The sequence below is a fragment of the Sardina pilchardus genome, chromosome 8 (genome assembly GCF_963854185.1).
Source record: "Sardina pilchardus chromosome 8, fSarPil1.1, whole genome shotgun sequence".
NCBI lineage: Eukaryota > Metazoa > Chordata > Actinopteri > Clupeiformes > Clupeidae > Sardina > Sardina pilchardus.
The window spans coordinates 25,893,379-25,918,673 of record NC_085001.1 but is presented as its reverse complement, the minus strand read 5'-3'; the positions used below and the strand labels follow the sequence as shown (position 1 = coordinate 25,918,673).

Below are 25,295 nucleotides of genomic sequence, written 5' to 3'. Positions count from 1 at the left end.
GTTGAGTGTAAAGAGTAGCGTAGTAGTAGTAGGAAGGATATTCTTCGATTAATGAAAATACATCGTAGCCAACGTTTTCTATAGATCTGTCGTTCGCAGAGGTGACGTTTTTTTTTTTTTTTTTAATATATAGTTTGTATTTTTGTTCTTCTTTGGACGAACACAAAGATTTGAACACAGCAATGTTGTGTGTTCATTGACCTCACATGCGGTTCCTGCATGTATTAAAGATATTTGCATCTTTTTGCAGCATCCACATGGCGTGACCTTATCAACACTCATGAATTGATGCAGCCCCTACAAATATCCTTGAGCCACAGATCATTTGGAGGCCTTTCAATGCAGTAGCAAGTATAGGCTATTCACCAACTGGAGGTAAGATGTTTTTGACTGACTTAGTAGCCTAGGTGTAAATTGTGTTTGTCATCTAGGCCTATGTCTAGTTTAGTTGAATAGGCATCTTGTGTGGTGTTGGGATTAAGTCTAGTCTCTTTTACACCATGCATATGCCTATCAGAATACAGATTATGCTGACATAAAGTTAAACCTGCAGACCACCAAGAACTTCTGATCTATTTCTAAATCTATTTAGGATCACCATTAGTGTCCAGCATGGAAATCAGACTCTTGATCTGCAGTCAGATTTTACACTCTCAGTAGGCTAAAGCTGTCATCAGTCACCATGGTGACATTTAGGCACCAAGAACAGTTAATCTACCAGAAGGTGCTAATACCACAGTTGTTCAGAGATGGAACTTCTGATATAATGTCAGAGATCAGCATTCACTCTTCTCAGCGGTAACCTCTGCAGCCTACTGCAAACTATTCCTTGTTCAGTTAGCCTATATGAAAGTCACATTGTGACAGAAAGTGACAATGAAGAAAGATTGCATAGCCTACTGATGTTCAGTGTGAAGAGAGTGTTCCTCTTTTGTAACGGTCGTTGTGGTTACAGAAGAGGAGACATTATCTAATCTGTTTAATTTACATTTATTTGGGCCCATAAACATAAAATGTCAACAAAACTATTGCTTTCCTTCGTTGGATTTAGTGCTGTGTTTTTTTTAGAGGAGGTTGTTAATTCATGAAAATCAAGGAACAGAAAGGAGACAGCCAGCCTGCAGTTACACAGCATAAGGTCATCAGATAGTTAATTTGCAACATTAAGAAAGAAGAACTGAATTGAGTGTGTTTTATGTGGACACAGCTTCTTCAGTGCATGCCAGATATCCAGAGTGACCACCAGTTTAATAAAAAATTGATGCAAGACATTACAACCTTGGCAGACCTTGGAGTTAACGATGATGAGGGACTATGGAATAGCTTTTTAAAAAGTTATCAATTAAATGTTGCAGGCTATCTGCCTCAGTGCACTGTGTGTGTGTGTGTGTGTGTGTGTGTGTGTGTGTGTGTGTGTGTGTGTGTGTGTGTGTGTGTGTGTGTGTGTGTGTGTGTGTGTGTGTGTGTGTGTGTGTGTGTGTGTGTGTGTGTGTGTGTGTGTGTGTGTGTGTGTGTGTGTGTGTGTGTGCCACAGTGTGTCTCATGGGGCTTCAAAGTCTTCTGAGACAATTATGCATTCACTCTGATTGGAGAGAGACAGCAGATGCTGACTGTGATCAAATTTGGGCCAGAAGTCAAATATTTTCTCACTATATTAAAGAAGACTCTGAAAGTCAGGACCAGAAACCCACAAAGATTTTTTTTTGTTATTGTTCAGTTTAGACTCTGGCCTGCATATGTTGAACTGCACACAAAGGACTTTAAACCCAAAGAACATTTGTTTCAGATTTGGGTTTGGTGAAAATAACTGTCGTTTGTGCTGCAGTAGTGGTGCATAAAAATGCATGACTGTCTTATTTTTTGGAGGATGAGTCTAGAATATGTACAGTGGGGTTGGAGGGGTGGGGGTGGGGGTGGGGGGGGGCATTCATATGGATATATATTTTTATATTATTATGACATTGAAGTTACCCCAACTTATATTTGTTTTTAAGGAGAGCAAGTAGTTTCTGGAGGTAGAGAGAGCTTAATCTGTTTGCTGAGGTATTACATGAAGCCCTTCTGGGTTGGATGATTCAGCATTTTTGTGCCACCCTGTCTAGGCTCTCCTCTGACAGATGGGCAATGGGACTGACATATTGCCTTTGTTATTTTAATGGAGCTCCTTGAAGGAATCTTCCATGTGCCAGACTGCCACGGTCTCCTGCCTGTAACCTGTGGCTCCGAGAGAGAGAGAGAGAGAGAGAGAGAGAGAGAGAACACAAAGGCAGAAGCCACAGCTGCTCACAGAGCAGGCCAGAGCAATCAAACTCTGACGTCCTACAGTGAGTTCCTGTGTAAGACAGAAAATGGAGGAAGGGGGTGAGATCAGCTACTCCCCATGTCAGTCATTCATTAAATCTGAATGTAAAATCCAAGCAGTGGGTCTAACTGCCTCACTAAATGAAAGAACCCCAAACAGTTATTTTTAAAAGGTAGATTTTTGCTTCATCTGCCTCCTTGGTTCCACGTGCAGTAATCTTGCCTCTGCTCCATGGCCCCAGCTCCTTTGTAGAGGCTTTTCCTCCCATAGATATATATATTGACTAGATGTCGCCTTGACTGCTGCAGTTCATAGAAGCTCAAGGCGACATCTAGTCAATATATATATCTATGTTTTCCTCCTAGCTCCCTCCCCCTCTCCCACCGACCCGTATAGCTCACAATGAGCACCCTTTGTGGGCAACCCTGTAACCGAACGCCAGCTGCTTCCTCATTGGCTGAGCCGGAGCCCCCTCTGCCTTTTCCCAGCGCATATGCATGAGGTTAGCGCCTGCTTGTGTCTCTGCAGCTGCCTGTTCCAGAGAGCGAGAGAGAACAAGAGAAAGAGAGTGGAAGAGAACGAGAGAAAGAGAGGAAGAGAGAGAGAGAGAAACAGAGCGGGAGGGAGGGAGAAACAACAGATGAGAGCTTGAGAGAGAGAGAGAGAGAGAAAGCGAAAGAAAGCGAGTGAGCACAAGATAGAAGGGGACGGGTAGTGAGAGAGAGCACTCTGAACGGGAGCAGTCGAAGGCTCCAGCCATGGCAGTGTTGTGTGTGTTGGGGAGGCGATGAGAGGAGGCAGCCATGGCTATGTCACTGAGCGCGGACGATGAGGATTACGACTCCGACAGCACAGAGCAGGTCAGCGTCCGCACACACACACACACACACACACATACACACTCTCTCTCACACATAGCTACCCTCTCGGGTTTCGTAGCCACATGCCTTCATAACAGGCAACTAATGCCCATGTTAGTGGGAATGCTTGCCTGCACTGGCTTTCCCACTTCCTCTTTCCCCTTCATGGTTCTCTTCCCAGCTATTTTTTTTCTCTCCCTCCATTCCTTGGTCTTCCTATCCTATGGAAAGGAAGTCATGGAGGCATTGTGAGTGTGGCTTTCTCTTCTGTGTTCAGGAAAGACATCTCAAAAGAGACATAGAGAGAGATCCAGAGAGAGAAAGAAGGTGGATGACAGGGAGAGCAGAGCTCCTAAGGAGGCAAAGCGAGGAAGAATCTGGGCTACGGCTGTTGTTTGCTAGCTATGTGTGTCACTTAGCAGAGAGCCAGGCAGCCAGAATGCTTTGCATTGCTCGTCCCTGCCTCTGTTGCTTGAGGCAGGATTTTGACCGTCCTGTGTGATTTGGCTGGTACTGTAGTCCAGGTCTACCGTTTCTCCATTTCCAATCACACAGAGCTTTTAATGCAGACACATACAGTACACACTCACAGAGGCACAGAAGCATACACACACACACACACACACACGTGAACTGGCATTCACCGAAGGTCATGTAACACAGTGATTTACACTGCTTTGCTTCGTGGAACTGTGTTTTGGTCACTAAAGCTCTCGTTTCATGGTACATGTGTCCTGTTCCGACTGTGTGTGTGTGTGTGTGTGTATGAGTGTGTGTTGTGTGTGTGTTTATCACAAGGGTACACGAGGATTTCTTTCATTTCCATTTCCCTGGAGGAGAGGGGAGGGAGGTACAGTACAGTAAATGGGGAGACAACGTGACCCAACATGTGTGTTCTCTCTGTTCATCTCTCCTCGTCTCCGTCTCCCATATGCACTTGAGTCACACTGTTGCTGTATTGCTTAATCGTGATGAGGAGGAGGTTTGTGTGATTGGCTCTTCATCATCATTTCTCATAGGTAATGAATGTTATTGGTATACACCTGTATATTACCTATGGAATGCATGTGTAGGCGGGGGGGGGGGGTCCTCAGTAACTGTGCTGATCCTATACTGTATATATCGCATGTAAACAAACAGGTTATTTAAAGATCTGATTGCCGGATTCTGTACAATCGTTACTGCTGAAAAAGGAGCGCTAAATCACGCGGTTCTACAAAGTCAGAAAGAAGGTTGTCGTGGCATGTTTTATTTAGACAAGAACACTCATGTTGTTTTGTAGGGACGAAGGCTACGAAGAGCTAAGAGCATATTCTGGTAGGCTATTGACGCATTAGCCTGCTTTGTTCCTGTTTGGTATTTGGGCTAGATTTGTTCAATCCCAAATTTAGGCATTCTCCTTGGTTAAAGGGCATAACTTATGACAGACAGAAAGACAGTCTTTATGCCAGTGGTCCGCTGTTTATGCCCTTTCAGAACAACACACCTTTTCATAGTGGTTTATAAGCACTATGCACTTGCACAATCATACAAGTGTTACCCACAATACACACACACACACACCACAAGCAAGGAAATCTGCACTCACTCATCACTCTCTCCCCTTCCTCCTGTCCTCCTTTCTTGGTTTCTCTTCCTCTCTCTCTCTCTCTTTCTCTCTCTCTATCTCTCTCTCACACACATACACACATACAGTACACTCACTCACACATACACATACAAGTAGATACATATGCTTTTGAGGCACATATGTTACAAATATATACTCACAGGAACAGATGGTGTTTCTTGAACACACACATACATACACATAGCCAAAGACGCACACACTCTCACAAACACACATATATTCAAGGATTGTGTTCTTGCTGCCCCTCCTAATGTATGAATGTGTATTTTAACCCCTGTGTGCCTGCCGCTTCTGTGTGTCAGGAGAGCATATTTGTGGTGCGCTGTGTCTTTAAGACGGGTCTGTGTTTGCTCTTTGGGATGGGGGGAGGGGAGAAGAGAGGAGAGAGGGAATGAGGAACAATGAGGGCGCTTCTGAGAGTGGGGCTCCTCCGGTTCAGCAAAGATAAACTCCAGGCAGGTTAAACCAGTGCTTCCAACTCTGGCCTTGCATGCTGTTAGCATCTTAGCATGTTAGCATGTGTCCATGAGAACAAGATATGGCGTCTGCCTGCACTGGATGTCTGGAAGTGTTGTCTTGGGGGGAAAAAACCCGAGAGGTATCAATATCACAACTGCACAAACTTCGAAACGAGAATTTGATTGATTCCTGGCATTCATTTATAGCAATCTACAGTACCCTTGCAGAATATAGGAAGTCAAACATAGTTCCCTGTTAAATCTCAGCCTCTTGGATATTGTCTGTATAGGCTACATTTACATTTCCACTGCAGTGACTTGAGATTGACAAAAACATGGCTGATAGATACACAGTAGCTCTGCATTGGGAAAACGAGGAGCACGAGACAAAAAAAAAAACAGCACTTCAAAAACAAGAGAAAGAAACACATTCACTTGACTGAGTGTTGAGTCATGCCGCACACTGGATGACTCGCTTACATCAACCCACAACCTGACCATGTGTGAATTCCTGAAGCATTAGAGTGCGGAGTTTTGGGAAATGTTGGTCAGCTGAGGGTGTGTGTGTGTGTGTTCCTGTAGTTTAGAACATGGGAGGCGAACTGCATTGTTCCACACTCACTATCAAATACACACACACACACACACACACACACACACTCTTGTGTATAAATTGACACTCCACGTGACTGGCTGCTAAGCATTAATAAAAACCCATTAACAACATGCAACATGCATCAATGGGAAGCAACAGCTCCGTGACGCAGCATTCACAAATGGGTTATTGTATGGCAACTCGGGCTCCTCTGCATGTGACTCTGTTCACACAGTCAACACAGCCTGGCTAAGAACATAGCAGCTAAAGCCATTGTTCAAGAAACACTTTGCAGGGAGTAATGTGAGGATGTAAAACCAAGTGCCTCTCCAGTGCTCTTCAGTTTAGGGATCCTAATTCTATATCCGCCTTACTTCTGTCCAGTTTGCATCTTCCGTTTATTCGGTTTGCATAACAACTTCTCAGCAGACCAACTAGAATATTCTTATAATAATTTATTTTTATTTCAAAGTGTTGACAATTCTACCATATATAATATGATATAATATGATATAGTATGATATATGACTAACAGAAAAAAATATAAGTTTACTTTTACATTACTTAGGATGCGTCAGACACTGTCTACCATCACGTTAAAATCAATACAACACAGCTTTGTTTGGAGATAGAAAACCGAATATCTGTATACTGAAGTGTCATGACAACGCCCATTGTTGGCTCACGAATATCGTGGATAAGTCTGGCCCTGATGAAGCCCATAATGGCTTAAATGTGTAGGCATGTTTTGATTTAATAGCCATGTGATGATTAAGTCTTTTGAAATCTACTACCCTCTCAAGTGCCTTCGATTTTTTCGAGCACCACTGAAGCCAGTGTAAGCATGTGTGAGTTATTTTCTACTGTATGTTTTGGAATATGGCGACGTAATTGTATGCCTCACAGGTATGCCAGCTGAGAGGTATACCCCAAGACATGTCCCAAAGTCTTTGAACGTGGACGTGAGTCACCTTCCTGTCGCATGCCAGTCCTCACACTCACACAGGTAGCATCACGCTGCCCCAGTGAGTCACGCAGGTCCCCCAGTGGCCCGAGGGGGCGTTGACACCGATGCGTCCTTAGCTAGTATCTCATTGTGCAAACACAAAGGTTTACTCTGGCATCGGATCCGCCGCGTATTGTTCTCGGCCACACATTTCTGACAGCGGGGCCCTGAGAGCGGTGGCGTGTGTGGGATAGCCAGCCGGGACAGCGTGGTTAAGACCCACAGAGGAAAACCTCAGATGGTGATTCACGTGTTTATGATGTAAATTGCTTTGGCGTGTTGAGGGTTAGAGGAGACGAGAACAGGGCTGAGGTTTGCTTTTGTGGTTTGGGGAGATATTTTGACTGTGTGGAGGGATGTGAGAAGTGTGAGCTAAGATCTTGCTCAGGTCTACATCAAATGTGCAGTCACAGCAGTGGATGGTGGACCCTGGTGGACATGAAAGTCAAAGGTCAACGCCATTAGTGAGTTTGTTAGGAATTTGCCATCGCTGAGTTTGTTAGGGTTAAGAATGGCGTCCCCCCCCCTAATTCTCTGCCTCTGACTGCCGTCCTTACTGGACAATGGAAAACAAACATTTAATTACTTTCTTCTGATCTATTATAGGGCACATCTCTGTGAGCTATTTAAGGTTTGCTGCTCTGCGCTTTGATTAGTCAGAAGCAGATGGTTCACTATCGGTCCCCTAATGCGAGATTACATCAATTGTACATAGTTTATAACATCAGGATATAGTGTTAAACATGAGCTCTGTGTGCTTAAAATGGAAATGTATAGCAATATACAGCATATCATAGTTATACAGTCAAACAGTGTTTGACTTTGCACAGGTGTTCTGAGTTGATCTAGCGCATAAATATATCCACACAGATAATAACTACCCTGATAAAGGTTTAATTTCAAGCAATGCAATGTTTACCTTTCTGGTGATGAGGCTTCTGTTACATCATGCAGCTTTCCAGTGGGCTATTTATTCCTGCTCCAGTGTTCTCAGAGAGCAGAGCTCTCAGGTTTCTCGTTCTATCAGCAGAGGAACTTAGAAAGATGGCCGGCCTCTGGATGCTAGAGGACACATCAATTTAAACCCTGTATGAGTGAGTGGCGAGTGCAGTGCACCCCTCAAAGGAACAGTCTGCATGAATCACTCATGGATTCAATAACTATCTATCTTTTTATGGATTTTAGACATCTTTTAGCATCTTCTGATGTGCTTGACTGCTGTTATATGGACCATAGTGGTGCTGAGCGACTCGAAGTTTGAATTTCCCTTTGGGATTATTAACGTTTCTATCTAATCTTATCTAATCTAATCTAATCTAATCTAAAATTCATAAAATCTGGAATATAAAGATGAAGGTGTAGCAAGGTTACTGAGTTGTGCCAGAATTATGGTTTATACTGAAGTGGCATTGTTTAGAATATATGACAACTGCTCATTTAAGATGATACTCCAGTGACTAATGAGCTCTGATGCAGACAGGGACTGAAGACGGCCTTTGTCAACCAATATGATGGATGATTTGTAAATGCAATACAATAACAATAGCTTACCCTTTGAAAGATACAGTACAATTCTGGTATTGTATGTATGCTACTGTACTCTAATTACACAATATATCGTTATAGCTGTTTTGACCTCTGAATCATGGTGGTTCATGGTGGCTCAAGACTGAATTACATTTTGTGGTGAGATTCTACATTGATTTCGGAACACACTTCAAGAATAGCTGTGAAACGAGGACTAAATTGTACTTATAAGGCTGTTAACCCAATTTTAAAAACAAGGTCATATTTCATTCAGCAGTTTGACTGTAACATTTCTGCCATTACAGTGCCAGTAGGATGTTGTTGCTCTGCAAAAACGTCCAAAAACACAGTGTCTTTTTACAGCTGTTTGGCTTGCCGTCAGCCTTGGCAGCTTTTGCTTGTTAACAGTCGAACAGGATTTGTCCTCAGTTGGACTAATATCGAGAGTTTAATTCAGAGTGCATGATGTGGCACGTCAGTTAATTGGTTTTCCGTTTTGATCGTAGCGTGAGGCACATCCGACATGGAAGTTACTTAAAACAGTAACACAGTAATTAATGTCAGCTTTTCACTGAACTCGGCAATTAAGTTCATCTGGAGAACCCAGCGGACTCTCCGCGCACCCTCTGAGGTAAAACATAATGATCAGTCTCTCCGGCAAACACTAAACCTCCAACTGCCCTGTTGTTCCCTTTTCCGAGGCAATAGAGTGCTTCCAGCAATGACAGACTGAACCCACAACACAACATGACCTGTCAGATATTTGCAACGGCGGATATTTTAAGGCGAGCCGGAGGGTGCACCCTTGGCCACCGCCACAGCGGTAGAAGCCAGTTGCAGTAAATGACTGCTGTGTGGAGGCAACGCTACAGAGTGGGGGGAAGAGCGGAGATGCTCAGAGATGGCATATGGGGAATGTGCGATAATAAGAAGCTGGGTGTATTTATAATCGCGCTCGCTCCTTCATCTCGCCAGTGCCGTTCTGGGTCCCTCGAGGACGAGAGTAGATGCTTTTTAGCCGCTCCTTCTCTTTCTTACTCGTTTGCAGCTCGTCCTTCAGAAAAATCTCAAGCCTCAAGAGGAGGTGTGAAAGGAGGGGGGAAATAAAGCCTGCGTGTTTCGATCTGGTCTGGCCTTGAGAGAGAAAATTCCTTGTGTTGATTCTCTAATCAGTCCTTGGCCTTTTCTAAATGTGCACTTATAGCAGAAACACATGCACTAATGAAGGTTTCCGGTGTTGTCCTTCGTTTACTGATTGTGTGTTGTGTGGTAGATAGCACTTTTCCTGATTCATTTGCAGCACTCACATTCCCTTTTAAGTCAAACAAAGAATTTATCAATATTTATTTATAATTCAAGTTGTCTGTGTAGTCATGCTCGGGCATGCCCATGCACATGAGTGTTGGCTGTGCACTAGGATTTCTGTTCAGAGAATTATGCACAATTATAAACTGGCACTCTCTCTGGACTGCTAAAAGTGGTGTCCAGAGAGGACCCACTGCATGCACAGTGCTTATGTGGTGATGATGCAACTTCTTGGCTCCCTTAGCCCCAGTGTTAGGTTACTGGTCTGGAGTAGCAGAACACCCACGGGTGACTGGAATGGCATCGCCATTTGATTAGAGGCATTGCTGAGCTCGTCCACCATGGGGCTGTAACGTGTGAAGTTGTACCCATTCATTCGGTTGCGCTCAGTATTATTGTGTGTGTGTGTGTGTGTGTGTGTGTGTGTGTGTGTGTGTGTGTGTGTGTGTGTGTGTGTGTGTGTGTGTGTGTGTGTGTGTGTGTGTGTGTGTGTGTGTGTGTGTGTGTGTGTGTGTGTGTGTGTGTGTGTGTGTGTGTGCTGGTACATGCTGTCAAGGTGTGAACAGCAGCAAGGTAATTTTGCCAAGTATGAGAGTTCCCAGGGTAAAGCTCTGCTGACTTGGGCAGTTTGCAGAAATGGGCTCTCAGCAACACACACACACACACACACACACACACAAGAACTCCCAAAGTTGCATTATCAAAACCAGTTTGATATGGTTTTCCACCACACTCGACATTCTTTCCCTCTAAAGGGTCTTCTCCAGGAACACTAATGTATGCTCCAGCTAGACCTCCATTATAAGGCCTCTTAGGAATTCTAATCAGTCTAATCTAGATGTGTTGCAGGGTCCTTTAGGTCTAATGTAGGTCTCTGTGGTGCATTTGTTTGTCCTGCCCTTGGCAGACATGCTGGAAGTCATCTGTACTTCTGCTCCCCATGGCCCTACATGTAATCTCCCTGCGGAGGCTTAAATGAATGAAAGTAACGAAGAGGGAAAGAGAGGGGGGGGGGGGAAGAAGGGAGAGGGAAGGAGAGGGAGAAAGAGAATGTGGGAACGAGTGGGAATGAGAGAGAGAGAGAGAGAGAGAGAGACGCCTTTGTGAGTCCCAGCTCTCTGAGTATCTCCCTTAATAAAATCCTGTGATTTAGAGGAGGCCGATTTCATTTGGGCAGGAATGCCACTGTGTGCTTGGCTCTGTGTTGTTTGTCTCTTGGTTATTGTGGTTTGTCTGTTCGGGGGCAAGCACTGGAATGCTTCTCTGGCCTATAGCTCGTTACCCCAGGGTTTGTTCTGGGAGGTTTGATCCCATCTCTCTTCATCAAAAACATGTGACACATGACCAGCAGGGAAATGGTACACTTGGTACACTTCTGACCCAAAGGCAGATGAAGTTTTAAAACAAATGCTAAATCGGTACGTGTGTTTGACACTAGAGTGTTCATAGCTTTTAGATGTTCAAGAAAGGAGCGGCTGGTTTGCACTAAACATAGTTTAGGGGAACGGCTGTCACTGGAACATTGTAATTCTGATGGTCTGACATCCCTGGCAAGCTAAGCTAAGCGTCCATACCATGGCTCTGCACGCTGGATTCCGCTGAAGCTCTTTAGGTCTCGGTTTAGCCACCAGGCCTGGAAGGCAACACATAGTAAAGCCTGGTGCCAGTGGAACGTCTGTACTTCTTCACGCTCTTTTTTATACTGTAGCTTTACAGTAGTCGACTGTAGTTTGTGCGGTAGGAAGTACAGGATGCCAATGGGCGAATGCTCTCCATTCTTCCCTGAGCTGACCTTGTGTTGCAGTGGAGGATAGAACCTACATATTTTGTGCTGACGAGGAAATATAAGACCGATCCTGGAGCTCTTTCAAAAAGATGTGTTTTTTTTTTTCTTCTTCTTCTTCTTCTCTCTGGAAATGCTGATTCTCCCTTATGTGTGGTACTGCAGTGCGGTGAGATTGGACTGAATTTGTGTGTGTGTGTGTGTGTGTGTGTAGTGTACAAAGATGGCTGTCCTTGTGGTGCTCCAGGGCACACAACAGAGTACAGCAGCCTTCAGGACCAAGCACAAAATCATCAAGAAGCAAACCTGCTTCAGAAGGATTTATTCTGAACATCTGTGACACACACACACACACACACACACACAAACATACATACTGTACATACATACATATATACACGCACACGCAAGCACACCTTCTCCATTAAATTGCCCTCACCAATTACGCCAATCTTTTCATGATTTTATTCCAACCATCTATTGCTCTGCAAAATGATCTGTTGCTATGGAAACAGATTTCTCTGGCAGCAAGTACTGCTCGCCTGTTCTCCACCTCAGATATTTTCTTCAATTTTTCTCTCTCTTTCTCTTTCTCTCTCTCTCTCTCTCTCTCCCCCCATTTGTATGCTCATCCCCTCCTCTCTCCCTTTCTGTTTCAGTCTTTCTCACTGAAGGCATGCTTGTTTTTGTAACCTGAGATTCCGTCAGCGTTTTCCATGAGTTTACAGTGCATTCAGGTCCAGATGGAGGCTCATGATTCGGAAGAAAGCTCTACTCCTGTGTCTCAGTGACACTTTGCCCGCAGGCAACTGTCAATGAAGCTAGAACTAACCTCGAGGGTAGAGAGGGTTGGCAAATCTTTAATTGGGCGTTCGCGCTTGCATTCTTGGCCATGTAACAGTCCTCAGGCACTGCAGCATATCACGTTACCATCAGTGTCTCCTCAGTGAATATCCACATCTCTCCGTCCTTTTCAGCCCAGCTGCATGTTGCTCTGTGTGCGTTCTCTCTGCGTGCTCTCTGACAGGTGATGTTAGCAGCTTTCTCCTCCTTTTACCTCTTTACCGCTTTTACCTTTAAAGCTGGAGGGTTGATGTTGGAGGTCGCAGCCGAACATCAACTTTCTGAAGACACGCACAGAGATGATGTCTTTTCTAAATCCCCTCTTGTTTTTCTTTCCTCTCGCCTCTCTTTTCTGTGTCCACAGCAGCGCCCTCCTAATCGGCCTAAACCCAAGATGGCCACGGCGGCATCCGCGTCGCTCTCCACGCCGGGGTCGGCGGGGGTCAAACTGCCGTCCAACCGCAGCGCCTCGGGCGCCCGGCGGCGACGCACGCGCTGCAGGAAGTGCGAAGCGTGCGTGCGGACGGAGTGCGGCGAGTGCCACTTTTGCAAGGACATGAAGAAGTTCGGCGGGCCCGGGCGCATGAAGCAGTCGTGTATCATGAGGCAGTGCATCGCGGTGAGTGCATCCCTCTGGATCTCCTGCAAGCCATGGAAGATTCTGGAAGATGCCGTGTAGAGTACCAATAGTGACGACATCAGGATTACTCATGCTTAATGGGACAATACATAGCCTCTATTGATAGTTATGTGTGTTTATTTGTATATAAATTACAGTTATGTTGATCAGCCTGAAAATATACATAAAGAATGCTTCAAAGATGTGGGCTAAAAGTAAGCGTGTCTTAATTCTAATAGTACAGTAAGAGAGGTGTTAGCGTAACTTCTCACTGAAGTTCCTATAAGACGCTTACTTGTCACTTGTCACTTGATGGTTTGTGGTGTCTAGTGTCATGCAGTGCTGTGTGTGTGTGTGTGTGTGTGTGTGTGCGCTGCCGTCGCTGGCATGTTGGCTCACACGTTTTGCCTGTTTGCTTTGCAGCCGGTCCTGCCGCACACAGCCGTGTGTGTGGTGTGCGGCGAGGCGGGGAAGGAGGACACGCTGGACGAGGAGGAGGAGAAGTTCAACGCCATGCTCATGGAGTGCTCCATCTGCAACGAGATCGTTCACCCCAACTGCCTGAAGGTCAGACGGCCCAAACACCCTGCAGACGCATAGACGCAGCTTTAGACGGCCATTTTGAAGGGCCTGACACCTCCAAACCCCTTTTCACACGGAGCCCCAGGCTGTTCTGCTGCACAGAACACTAACCACTAACCACGAACACTGACGATAAACTGTCATGTTGATCACAGAGCCAACGCTTTCACATCAGATTCTGTCAGAAGAAGGTTAAAACAGTCTGACATTTAAATAGATATTCTTGGATTTTATCTAAGCACTCAACACAGATAGAGATATAAAGTAATAATAGTATCTCAGTCTCATTCAAAACGTCATTGAAGATGTTGGTTGTTGGATCTCGGACGTACAAACGGACGCACACACTAAGTGAGAGATGAATGTGTGAGAGAGATGTTTTGAGTTTCCTGTTGATTTTAGATAAAACAAGGAAGAAAAATTGTCCCTCCGCCTGCCATCACATTCCAGGCAGCCTTGAGCTAGCATTGATTCCATCAAAGGGATGTTTGTGTCTTTACTGCGTGTCATGTGCTAGGTGCAAACACACACATGCAAATTGGCCCAGTTGGCTGCTGAGCGTGTGGACAGAGTTATGCATGCTGGAATCCTGGAGACTTTGAAAGATAGGACTTTATAAGATAAGAGATAAGACAGGATATTTGTCATAATTTTGCTCATTGAAGGTTAGTTGCGTTCTGTATACTGTATTCTGTTACATTGTGTTTGTGTGTGTGCTGCACATGATATATGGGTTTTTGCATAGTTTTTACAGCATTGTTAGAGAGAGTGAATGTGTGTGTGTGTGTGTGTGTGTGTGTGTGTGTGTGTGTGTGTGTGTGTGTGTGTGAGCGTGAGTGTGTGTGTGCATGTGTGTGAGTGAGTGTGTGGGCGTGTATAACACAAGCACACCCAGTTCCCTTTTTAAGCAGCTTTGTGGTGAGCTCGCTTAGCTTACCAAATTCAGTCTTCTCTGACTGGTTCTTCTGTGGCTCTCCTTTGCACTTTTGTCACTCTTTTTCAATCATTCTTTTTCTCCTCCTCCTCTTTCTGTCTGTCCATCATAGGTGAAGGACGTGGCCGGAGTGGTGAATGACGAGCTACCGAACTGTTGGGAATGCCCTAAATGCAATTACGCAGGGAAAACAGGAAAAGTAAGTATCTGAGGAATATTGAGGTGTGTGTGTGTGTGTGTATGTGAGAGAGCGAGAGCAGACATGTGCACGCTGTATGTCTTTGCAGTTGTTGTAGCTGTTGCAGTGACTTGACATAAAGTTCAATAGTGTCACATGAAGAGGAGTGAAACTTGCATTTCAGAATGTGTAGGTCTGCGGTATTGGTTAATTAATGCAGTTCAGTAGGTAGTGAAGACAAAACGTTTCATGTCTGGAGTGAATCTCTTTGTAGATGTGTTTCCTGTTTTCTTTTCTCATGATCTCAAGCTGAAAACTGAATTTAGCCCTGGTTAGTTCCTGTTCAAGTGTTGATCACATGACTCTCATCTCTCTCTCTCTTTGTCTCTCTAGCTCTCTTTCTTTCTCTAGCCCTCATACAAACACAATCTGGTCACACACTAACATGCATCACAATGTAGTTTTCAGTCTAGCAGTGTGTGCTCTCTGCAATGTTATTAGAATGATTCTTGAATCTTGATCTGAGTTGTTTATGTCAGATGTGGTTCAGCTGTAGAATTTCAGATGGGGCAGTGTGACATTCAGACAGCATCACATGTTTTGCCATACATAAGAGTAGATACAAAAATGTGTGATCAGTGCTGATTTGAAGCTGCACTTGGATGTTTGTGCATGTGTTTGGATGTCATGTTCTAAAAGAAGTGTGTGTACTACCATTTTTGCATGCGTCTGGCCCATTGGTTATCCTGAGCGACCACGTCTAATAAGCATAAGGTATAAAGTTGTCTCCCCCCTCTTCCCCCGTTTCCGCCTTTTGGTCGTCAAGCAAAAACGGGGACCAGGGTTCAAATACGCGTCCAACCTGCCGGGCTCGTTGCTGCGGGAGCAGAGGCTGGGCCGCGAGGCGCGCGACGACGGGGACCAGACGCCCTCGGCCTCCTCCGCCGGCGCCGGACTCGGACTCGGACTCGGAGTCGCCCTCGGGGCCAGCGGGGTCAGTCCGGCCGGGTCTCTGGGCGTGTCGGCGCCGGGGTCCCTCGGCGCCCTCTCCTCCTCGCTGGGCCTGAAGCGGAAGATCGAGCGAGACGAGCCGCCCCGACTGCGGCCGGACGAGTCCTCGGGCCCGCCCACCAGTCGCCTGCCCCCGCTGCTCACGCCCAGCGGCCTGCCGCGCCCGCGGCCCGAGATCCCGGCGTTCCTGCGCAAGAAGAGGAAGCTGTTCGAGGACGACGATGAGGAGGAGCAGCAGGAGGAGGCCAACGCCAGGAGGAAGGTGAGGAGATGGAGATGTTCCCATGCATGAAGATGATGAAGTGGCACGACACCTGCTGATACTCATGAAGTGCCAAGCACACACACACACAGACACACACAGACACACACACACACACACACACACACACACAGACACACACAGACACACACAGACACACACACACACACACACACACACACACATACACAAACACTGAAAGGGATGGTAGGGAAGGGAATTCATACAGTTCAGTATTTTAATTAAAATTGCAACTCAGTCAAGCAATCAGTCAATCAATCAGTCAGCTGAGGATTTTATGGGCTCTGATTGTATGTGTTTTTTCCTTTCATTTACAGAAGAAATCCTGGAGAGATGATCCTCTGATCCCGAAATTCTCTCACGTCAAGAAAGAGGAGGAGGAAGAGGAGGAGGAGGAAGAGGAGGAGGAGCGGTCAGAGAGAGAACAAGACGAGGAGGAAGAGGAGGACGACAAGCACGCGGTCAAGCGCCTGTCCAGACTGGACGAGAGCCGGTGCGGCCGGCTGAAGCAGGAGGAGGACGACGGGGAGGAGGAGGACGAGGAGCAGGACGAGGAGGAGGAGCGCGGCAGCCGGCGGAGCGAGCGCAGCCGCAGCCCCGGGCCGCTCCGAGCCACGCCGGCCTCGCTGGAGAGCGACCAGTCGCTGGGCAGCTCCCCGCGCGCCGGGCCCAGCAGCGAGGGTGGCGGCAGCGGGGACGGCGGCCCGGAGAGGACCCCACCGACCCGCACCTCCCGGGGGTCCGCGCACCCCCACGCCCAGCCCCAGAACCAGCCCCAGGCCCAGCCTCAGCCTCACCCCCCCGGCCACCAGCACCAGAGCCAGCACCAGCACCAGCAGCAGCACCAGCAGCAGGCCCGGCGGCGGCGTCGGCTGCCCAACCGCGAGCTGAGCAGCGAGCTGAGCAAGGAGCTGAACCTGGAGATCCAGCGCACCGAGGACACGCTGGCCAACGAGAACCGCCAGCCGCTGCGCCACGACCCGGCCGACTCGGACCGCGACGAGCGCGAGGCCAGCGAGAACGAGGAGCCCAAGCGGCCCTACCGCAACGGCACGGGCCACGGCAACCCGCTGGCCGGCCTGAGAGACGGGCGCGGCGGCGGCGGCGGCGGGGATCTGGATCGGGTCGGCGGCGGTGGAGGAGGAGGAGGGGGAGGGGGGGGCGAGAGGCCACACCTGCGCGCCCGCGAGATGAACGGCACGCCGTGGGAGCTGCGCCACTTCTACGGGCCGCCGCAGATCACGCCGCTGGGCTTCAACCGCAGCTCGCCCACCGTCCGCCCGCTGCCGCCGCGCTCGCCGCCCAAGTGCGTCCAGATGGAGCGGCACGTCGTCCGGCCGCCCCCCATCAGCCCGCCGCCCGAGCGCCTGCCGCTGGCCGACGGACGCAGCCACGTGGCCCAGCGCGAGCTCTGGCTGGCCATCTTCAGTCACATGAGCCACCGCGACCTGTGCGTCGGCATGCGCGTCTGCAAGACCTGGAACCGCTGGTGAGGATGTGGGCTGGGTTGGGATGATTTTAGTGTGTGTGTGTGTGTGTGTGTGTGTGTGTGTGTGTGTGTGTGTGTGTGTGTGTGTGTGTGTGTGTGTGTGTGTGTGTGTGTGTGTGTGTGTGTGTGTGTGTGTGTGTGTGTGTGTGTGTGTGTGTGTGTGTGTAAAGCTCAAACATTTTACTGTCTAGCAGATGTATCATCATGTCTATTACATTTCAGCTACAATCCTCTACTTGTAGGTGAACTAAAATGCTTGGCAATGTGTAAATTGTTATTATGATCTTTGAGCGCCTCATTTGAATGACTACTCTGACTGTGTGCGTGTGTGTGTTTATGTGTGTGTGTGTGTTAGGTGTTGTGACAAGAGACTGTGGACGCGTATTGATCTGAACCGCTGCAAGTCCATCACTCCTCTGATGCTGAGTGGAATCGTGCGCCGACAGCCCGCCACTTTGGACCTCAGCTGGACCAACATCTCCAAGAAGCAACTCAGCTGGCTCATCAACAGACTACCAGGTACTGTACACCTCCTAGACCTCAATGCACTGTACATGCACTATACATGCAGCCAGGGATGGGCAAAATCACATCAAAATGTTTTTTAAAATAACATTTAAAATACCCTATTTTTTTTTATAAAACTGAACTTATAAATACAGTAGCCATGACATGTATCAACATTAAATACTTTAAATACATTAAAAATAGATCAAATGGACAGTTTTTGAGTGCAAGCGTTTTTTGCCATAAATCTGCAAACAGTCAGTAGATCAACTATGCTCACCTGCATCTGCGCAACTAGCAAAGTTGCGGCAAAGTTGAATCATGTTGAGCTTAGACCGCGGTACGCTGTAAATCTTAGGTCTTTTGCGCTTATCCCAGCGGTAACCACAACAAAACTCTTTAGAACATTACCTCAACCAAGAGTAACCTAGCAGTGAGCGCAGTGCATTCTGTGTGCAAGAGGGAGTGCATTATTGTGTATGTCAAGGGCGTAGGTTTGCATATGGACCAGGGCCGGGCCGTATTTTGGGGGGTTTTGTCTTGTACCTACAGTACTCACTAATCAGTGACTTCGAGAAACAGAGATCTATGTGAAGAATGGCCAGAGTTTTCCTTTGAGGCATCAGGGGTGCCTCAAACTGCACAACTGAAAAAAGCTTGACTTTGTTTGGTTGGGTAAGACACAATGCTTGGGTGGGCTTAGAACATTCGAAACGTGTCCTCGTAAAGTGTACATCTCCAGGACAACCGGTTTATGTCCCCACCAAAGCTGAGACCAAACCTACGCCGTTGGTGTGTGTGAGCAACTTACATGTTACTCATCTTGCACTGGACCATCTTCCTGAATCTCAATATTCTGGTCACAAAGGCAGTATTTCTCAACTACAAAACTACACACCTATAAAGTATGTTGATACAAAATACGCAGTCATTTGTATTTGAAATTCGTATTTTGAATGAATGTATCATAAATACAACCCCATCCCTGCTTGCAACCGTACATGTTTGTGTGATAATCCTTTTTTTTTAATACTGTTTAGTCAGACAAATACGCTCCCTTAAATATTAGCATCTATTTATATCTATAAACAATCTATAATCATCAGATGTAAAATAAACAACATGTGCAATGCCTGAGTGTGTTTTCCTGAATTGGCCACTATGCTGTTTATCTTTCTGTATCTGTCGATTTGTATGCATGTAAGTAGATCTAACTATACCTGTGTGTGTGTGTGTGTGTGTGTTTGTGTGTGTGTGTGTGTGTGTGTGTGTGTGTGTGTGTGTGTGTGTGCGTGTGTGTGTGTGTGTGTGTGTGTGTGTGTGTGTGTGTGTGTGTGTGTGTGTGTGTGTGTGTGTGTGTGTGTGTGTGTGTGTGTGTGTGTGTGTGTGTGTGTGTGTGTGTGTGTGTGCGTGATAAGGTCTGAGAGTGCTGCTGCTGTCGGGCTGCTCGTGGGTGGCCGTGTCTGCCCTGTGCACCTCGTCCTGTCCGCTGCTCAGGACTCTGGATGTCCAGTGGGTGGAGGGCCTCAAGGACGCCCAGATGAGGGACCTGCTCTCCCCTCCCACCGACAACCGCCCAGGTACCTCCACACAACCACCACACCACTACTGACCAGACCTGCCCCAACAGGGAAAATGAACATGTTAAAGAGGAACTATGCAGGATTGGCGATTTCATCTCTGGTTTCTGTTTCGTTTTTCATTTTCGCTCGTTTTATGCTTGCATATTTCTCTGCAGAGCTTCCCCGACAGCTTTAGCGCGTATATTTATACATATATAGGCTATATATAAATATATAAATTGCAAGCGTGGTTCTTCTTGTTCTTTACGCGTCTCAGACTTCCAGATGTAAACAGGAGACGATACGTCTCCTGCAGAAACTGCAAGGTTGCAGTAGCGGATAGGGACACTGGGGGCGGGAGGAAATATTACTGTTTTCGATGAAACTGGTCAGTGAAGCAAAACAACGATTTCTGAGCGATTTTATGACTATGAAAAAGTCTCTTTAACATTTTTATCAAACATTTAAACTTGCAACGTTTTAAAACTTTACATACATGCAAATGCTACGCTAGAAGTAGACATTTACATGCATATTCTGTATACTAAAGACGATCAGTGTACCTCCCATGCCTGCAGATTATGTTACAACTACATGAAAATATAATGAACTGCCATAACCATTATGCAATAATGCAGATGTGTTTTTGCTGCTGTGGTCTTGTCAGACCTGTTATGTAAACTGCAGTAGACAGATTGAGGTAGGAGCGGAACACCTTGCTATGAATGCTGCCTCGCCCTCCAGTGCACTCAACTCACATGCTGGCCAACTGGAGAGCAACAAAAACACACAAACAAATCAAGTGACCTACATACATACAAACTATCTGTCTAACCTCAAGAAGGGAGCCCCTTCTCAGCTGCCCAAGTAGTTGCTTAGAAGCGCAAATTTCTCCTCAGCAGCCGGAAGACATGGAAAATGTCAAACTAGTCATGTAGATGCATCCTGATCAGTTCAGTGCTCTGGACAGTAAAAGGAAGTTGAAAATGCTAAAGCTGCATTGATTTTGCAAACTGCCGAGACTGCAGAGTAAAACTAGCTGAAGCAGCAATACAGCAGTGCCCCAACTGGTCTGTCTGGTCTGTGTGCGAGACAAGCTGCATACGTGTAATGAGTTTGAAAATCAGTGGAAACTGTAACCCTGCATTGAAATGGTTGATATGTGGCCAAATAGAAAGCCGCAGAGGGTTGCAAACGTTTAGTGACCTACATACAAATTGTCAAACCAACCCCAGAGACTCACAGAGGAACATAACCAACGTGCCAACGCTGATCTTCTACTGACTCAGACTGAAATTCACTTCCAAATATTGCAGAAAATACTTTGGCACTAAACTGCCCTCTGGTGGATACTTTGTGCATAGCATTGGACCACCATCTCCTTATATGACATTTAACGTATCGGAAGCTCAGTAATATAAGCTTTATTTGCTATGCAAGGGACAAAACCCATATTGGAGCTGTCTACTGTATGTGTTGCAAACTTCAAGAACAGGCATCAACATTTGCAATCACAATTTTCAATCACTTTCAATTGCAGTCACTTATTTCTTTTTTTTACCTGGCGACACTTCCCTCAATTCAGTGTGAAGTACAATTGGTCATAAAAGACAATGAACTGTGAAGACGTAAAAATAGTTCCTGTTTAAATCCAACGGTGTCTTCAAATCAGCACTCATCATCTTGAACCCTAAGTTAAAGATGAACTGAAACTCTTATGTCAATAGCGAAACTGAGAGCGCAATCTGAAAAAAAAATCAGAATGGTTGTGTCTTTTAGAAGCCTTTCAGTGTGGGCAACATGACCTAGAGTTTCTGTCCGAATAATAAAGATAAAAAAAAAAACGTGAGCATCTGAGGGTTCAATCTGTGCCTTAGAATATGTTCTATTTGAATATAATATGTTCTACTTCTGACTTTTTTTTTGTTGAGTCGCTTGGTCAGGTATTTGACCGGTGCTGACACACTGTACTACATTGTGTGCCTGCAGGTCAGATGGACACACGCAGTAAGCTGAGGAACATAGTGGACCTGCGCCTGGCGGGCCTGGACATCAGCGACAGCTCCCTGCGGCTCATCATCAAGAGCATGCCCCTGCTGTCCCGTCTGGACCTCAGCTACTGCAACCACATCAACGACCAGTCCGTCAACCTGCTCACCGCCGCAGGCACCACCACCAGAGACTCCCTCGCAGAGGTCAACCTGTCAGGTACACACACTCACTCTCACGCTCTCTCTCATACACATGTACACATGAACATAAATACATGCACATGTACATGCAAACATTCACACACACACACACACACACATAGATTCATGCACTGATCAGTTGGGTCTTATAGAAAATGGACTATCAATGTTCAATTCCTTTATTTCATGAATATACCTTCTGCTTTTGTTTTCTCTCCCTCTTCTACTCCCGCCGTGGTCCTCTGGCAGTGTGCAACCGAGTGACCGACCAGTCGCTGTCCTACTTCAAGCGCTGCGGCAGCATCTGCCGGATCGACCTGCGCTTCTGCAAGCAAGTGACGAGACAGGCGTGCGAGCGCTTCATCGCCGAGATGTCGGTCAGCGTGCCGTTTGGCCTGCGCGAGGACAAGCTTCTTCAGAAGCTCAGCTAGTCCGTCACGTTCGGGGACATCGTTGTAAACCTTCGAACGTATGACAAGCAAACCGTAGGCCACCAAAACTCCACCCCCACTTTGCACTAAAATTTATAAAGGAAAAAAAAGAAACATTTGCATATTTTGGGGGAAATTCAGATTGTTTTGTTGTGTTTGGATTTGTTTTGTTTGTGCTCGTTTCCTCGGATGGGCCAGGCCTCTCAGTGGGGATGGACAAGATGAGAGAAGATATCGGACTGGGAAATGTTCATCTCCCATTAAGATGATGACGGATGTGGACAGTCACAGATACTCTTAACATGGCATACACACACACACACACACACACACACACACACCCGTGCAAGTCCACAGGACCAGTAGCTGAGCAAGGCACAAGATCTCTCGGCAGGTCCCATAATGGAGGCAGGGTGCCCCACCCAGGCAGTAGTGGCTCTGTGCAGACAAACCCAGCATGACGGTGTTTGTTCGTGCCGGCAAGGCAACTCACCACCCTTTTTTTTGTACAAAAAGGAGAAAAAGAAAACCATGTTGTAAGATTTCAGGCTGTGTGAAATCATTTTTTTGTTTTTTTTGTTTGTTTGGTTATTTTTGCTATGTTCAAAAGTTGCATTTTTATAAATATATATATAAATATATACAGTATATAATGATAATAACGTAAACTCATTATTTTCTGTTGCCTCGGTATGTTGTTTTTGTTCTTCTCTGTATGTATACAGTATTGAATGCACTCCAGGATGGCCGTCTAAGGTCCTACATTTCTCTTTTGAGACCACACTCCTCTTTCTTCTCTCCTTGTCTGTTGCTTTCAAGGTTGTTCTAGTATATTCTGAGTGTCGTGCTCTAGCGTGTTCCAGTGTTGAGGTCTTATTTCAAAACAGTGCCATACATCACATTACCCATCATGCTTAGCCCTCACACCCAATTGGAGTGTGTGTGTGTGTGTGTGTGTGTGCGTGTGTGTGTGTCTGTGTGTGCGTGTGTGTGTGCGTGTGTGTGTGTGTGTGCGTGTGTGTGTGTGTCTGTGTGTGCGTGTCTGTGTGCGTGTGCGTGCGCGTGTGTGTGTACATACACACATACTGCAGCCATGGCCCCTCAAGAGGCGCTACATACATTCAAACAGTGTTTCATCATAGGAAAAATAAGTGTCTGGTGTTCCTTAACTATGTAGCCATTCGGACGTGCTAAAGGGGACTACAGAGATTAATTGCTGGGTAAGGATGGGCTGTTTGACTGGACCTGTCGTGTCGTCATGTTGTTGGGGCTTTGGGAGTTGCACTTATGTCAATACCCAATTAATGTGTTATGTCCTTGGCACTCGGTCAGACACAAATCCTATTCTTTCCATCGCCTAGTTCAGGTTGTTGTCATGTAGCCTTGGGCTAACCAAGATGAATGTGGAGGGCTCACTTCAGATGGCAACATTATACAGCAGAGATTTAGATAATACTAAGCTATTATTTTAATGATTAAGAATTAAGTAACAATGATTATTGTTGTGATCAGAATAATTATTATTATAATTTACTATAATAATGCTCTACATTTTTCTCAGGATATTCAGACCAGGGGAGCTAGTTTGTGCCATTGGTTCATTTTGTGTTTAAAAACCACTTTAAATTAAAGTTATACACACTTCCACACGCCACCATGTACATTTGGCTATTTATATTTGTAAATTCTTAAAAAAAAAGAAACTGATATGAATGTGATTAAATGTATATTTCTCTGATATTATGTGTTTTTATTCCTATCGTACAGCTTTTCTACCTCTATGAGCAGATGTTTTAAACATAAAAAACATACGATATACAACTCAAAAATAACCAAGACAGACTATGCAGACATAATAGTGTGTTTGTGAGATATTAAGGATGACTAAAATGATTACAGTTTTTGTAAGACAAGGTAATGTATTTATTTTTCATAAAGTTATTTGGATATAATTACTAAAATAAAAAAAATCAATTAAACATTCCAAAATACATAGACCATACACCATACCTTGCACACCATCTCCACAGCACACACGCACTTACACACACACATACACACACACAACCACAACTCCCAAAGGGTAACTGCAATTGGAACAGTTTGCATGTGACATCGTTGAAATAGCAGCGGAGTCAGGAATGTGGTTTGAAGTGCACACAGTTCAAAAGGTTTCATCCAAAGGTTTTCACCCCATCGCAGATCGTAGAGCAGAAGCCAGAGCATTGGATTCAGTTCCAGCGGATCCAAGTCATTAGAACCGTCATGTATTGCACATCTAGAGGAGCTGCTGACTTCATGAAGCTTAGCATTAGAGCAAATAGAGGCCTTGGAGAAAGCACTTCCGTACCTGGAGTTAACACTGTGCTCAGGTCCATGTGAAATCACACCACATTGCCCAACTTTTTGCTTGAAGTGTATTTAATGCATACTGTGGTGCATTCGTGCATGTTATGTGATGGTCAAATTGTATTTGTATTATTGTGCCTGTTCACTAGGCCCTTTCCCCTCTACATAGGGTGCCTCTCATGTAAAGTTTATACGTCCTCCCTTGCTCCTCGGGCCTCACTGATCTACAGTACATAAAGAAAGATAGGCGAAGGGATAGACTATCGTTGTTGCCGCCCTATCATTCTTTATGTAGATCAGTGAGGATCGAGGAGTGAGGGAGGCCGTATAAACTTTACATGAGGCACCTATAAAATGGCAACTCAGAGGACTAAAGCACACGCACACACAGACGTCACTGGTTTACCCAAAAACCATGCCCACATTAAGGGTTTCACACCATCAATAGACATTCGTGTTTCAGCATTTTCAACATAGTTCATTACATATAAGACCAAGTCAAATTTGTTCATTGCCATTTTTGTTCAATGATAATTTCACCTTTGTAATATGTAGGCTACTGTTTGGACAGCCTAACAGCAAGGCCCATTGAGATGTTGATGTGTTCACCATGCAAACCTTTCTGAACATACTAAAGTGACTGGTGAGTTGTCATGCTGTCGGTCTACTGGTTAGACAACAAAGAGTTTTTCCTCTCTCGCATACGTCTAATTGACTTGTAGCAAACCAAAAACCTACTCTTAAGGTATAATGCAAACTCAATCACCCCACCCCATTTAAGAGAACCAAAAAAATAATACGGTAAATAAAAAAAAAACTGTATATATATATTTTTCTTTAATTAATACA

The 25,295-nt window shown here is 45.7% G+C and overlaps 1 protein-coding gene across 4 annotated transcripts; it reads left to right on the top strand.

Annotated features, from left to right (window-relative positions):
* The first annotated feature begins 270 nt into the window (after positions 1–270).
* Positions 271–23,835, top strand: kdm2ba (lysine (K)-specific demethylase 2Ba). 4 transcript variants are annotated; one of them, XM_062543408.1, is made up of 10 exons: positions 271–375; positions 12,674–12,928; positions 13,352–13,495; positions 14,557–14,645; positions 15,442–15,895; positions 16,234–17,405; positions 17,761–17,924; positions 19,331–19,492; positions 21,464–21,682; positions 21,916–23,835. In XM_062543408.1, the coding sequence occupies exons 2-10, from the start codon at positions 12,704–12,706 to the stop codon at positions 22,095–22,097; spliced, it is 2,811 nt and encodes a 936-aa protein (XP_062399392.1). In that variant the 5' UTR covers positions 271–375; positions 12,674–12,703; the 3' UTR covers positions 22,098–23,835. The 4 variants fall into 4 exon arrangements, with proteins under 4 accessions (XP_062399392.1, XP_062399390.1, XP_062399391.1 ...); XM_062543406.1 differs by lacking the exon at positions 271–375 and adding an exon at positions 2,839–3,162 and having other exon boundaries at positions 12,677–12,928; XM_062543407.1 differs by lacking the exon at positions 271–375 and adding an exon at positions 2,839–3,162 and having other exon boundaries at positions 14,557–14,643; positions 15,449–15,895.
* The last annotated feature ends 1,460 nt before the right edge of the window (positions 23,836–25,295 follow it).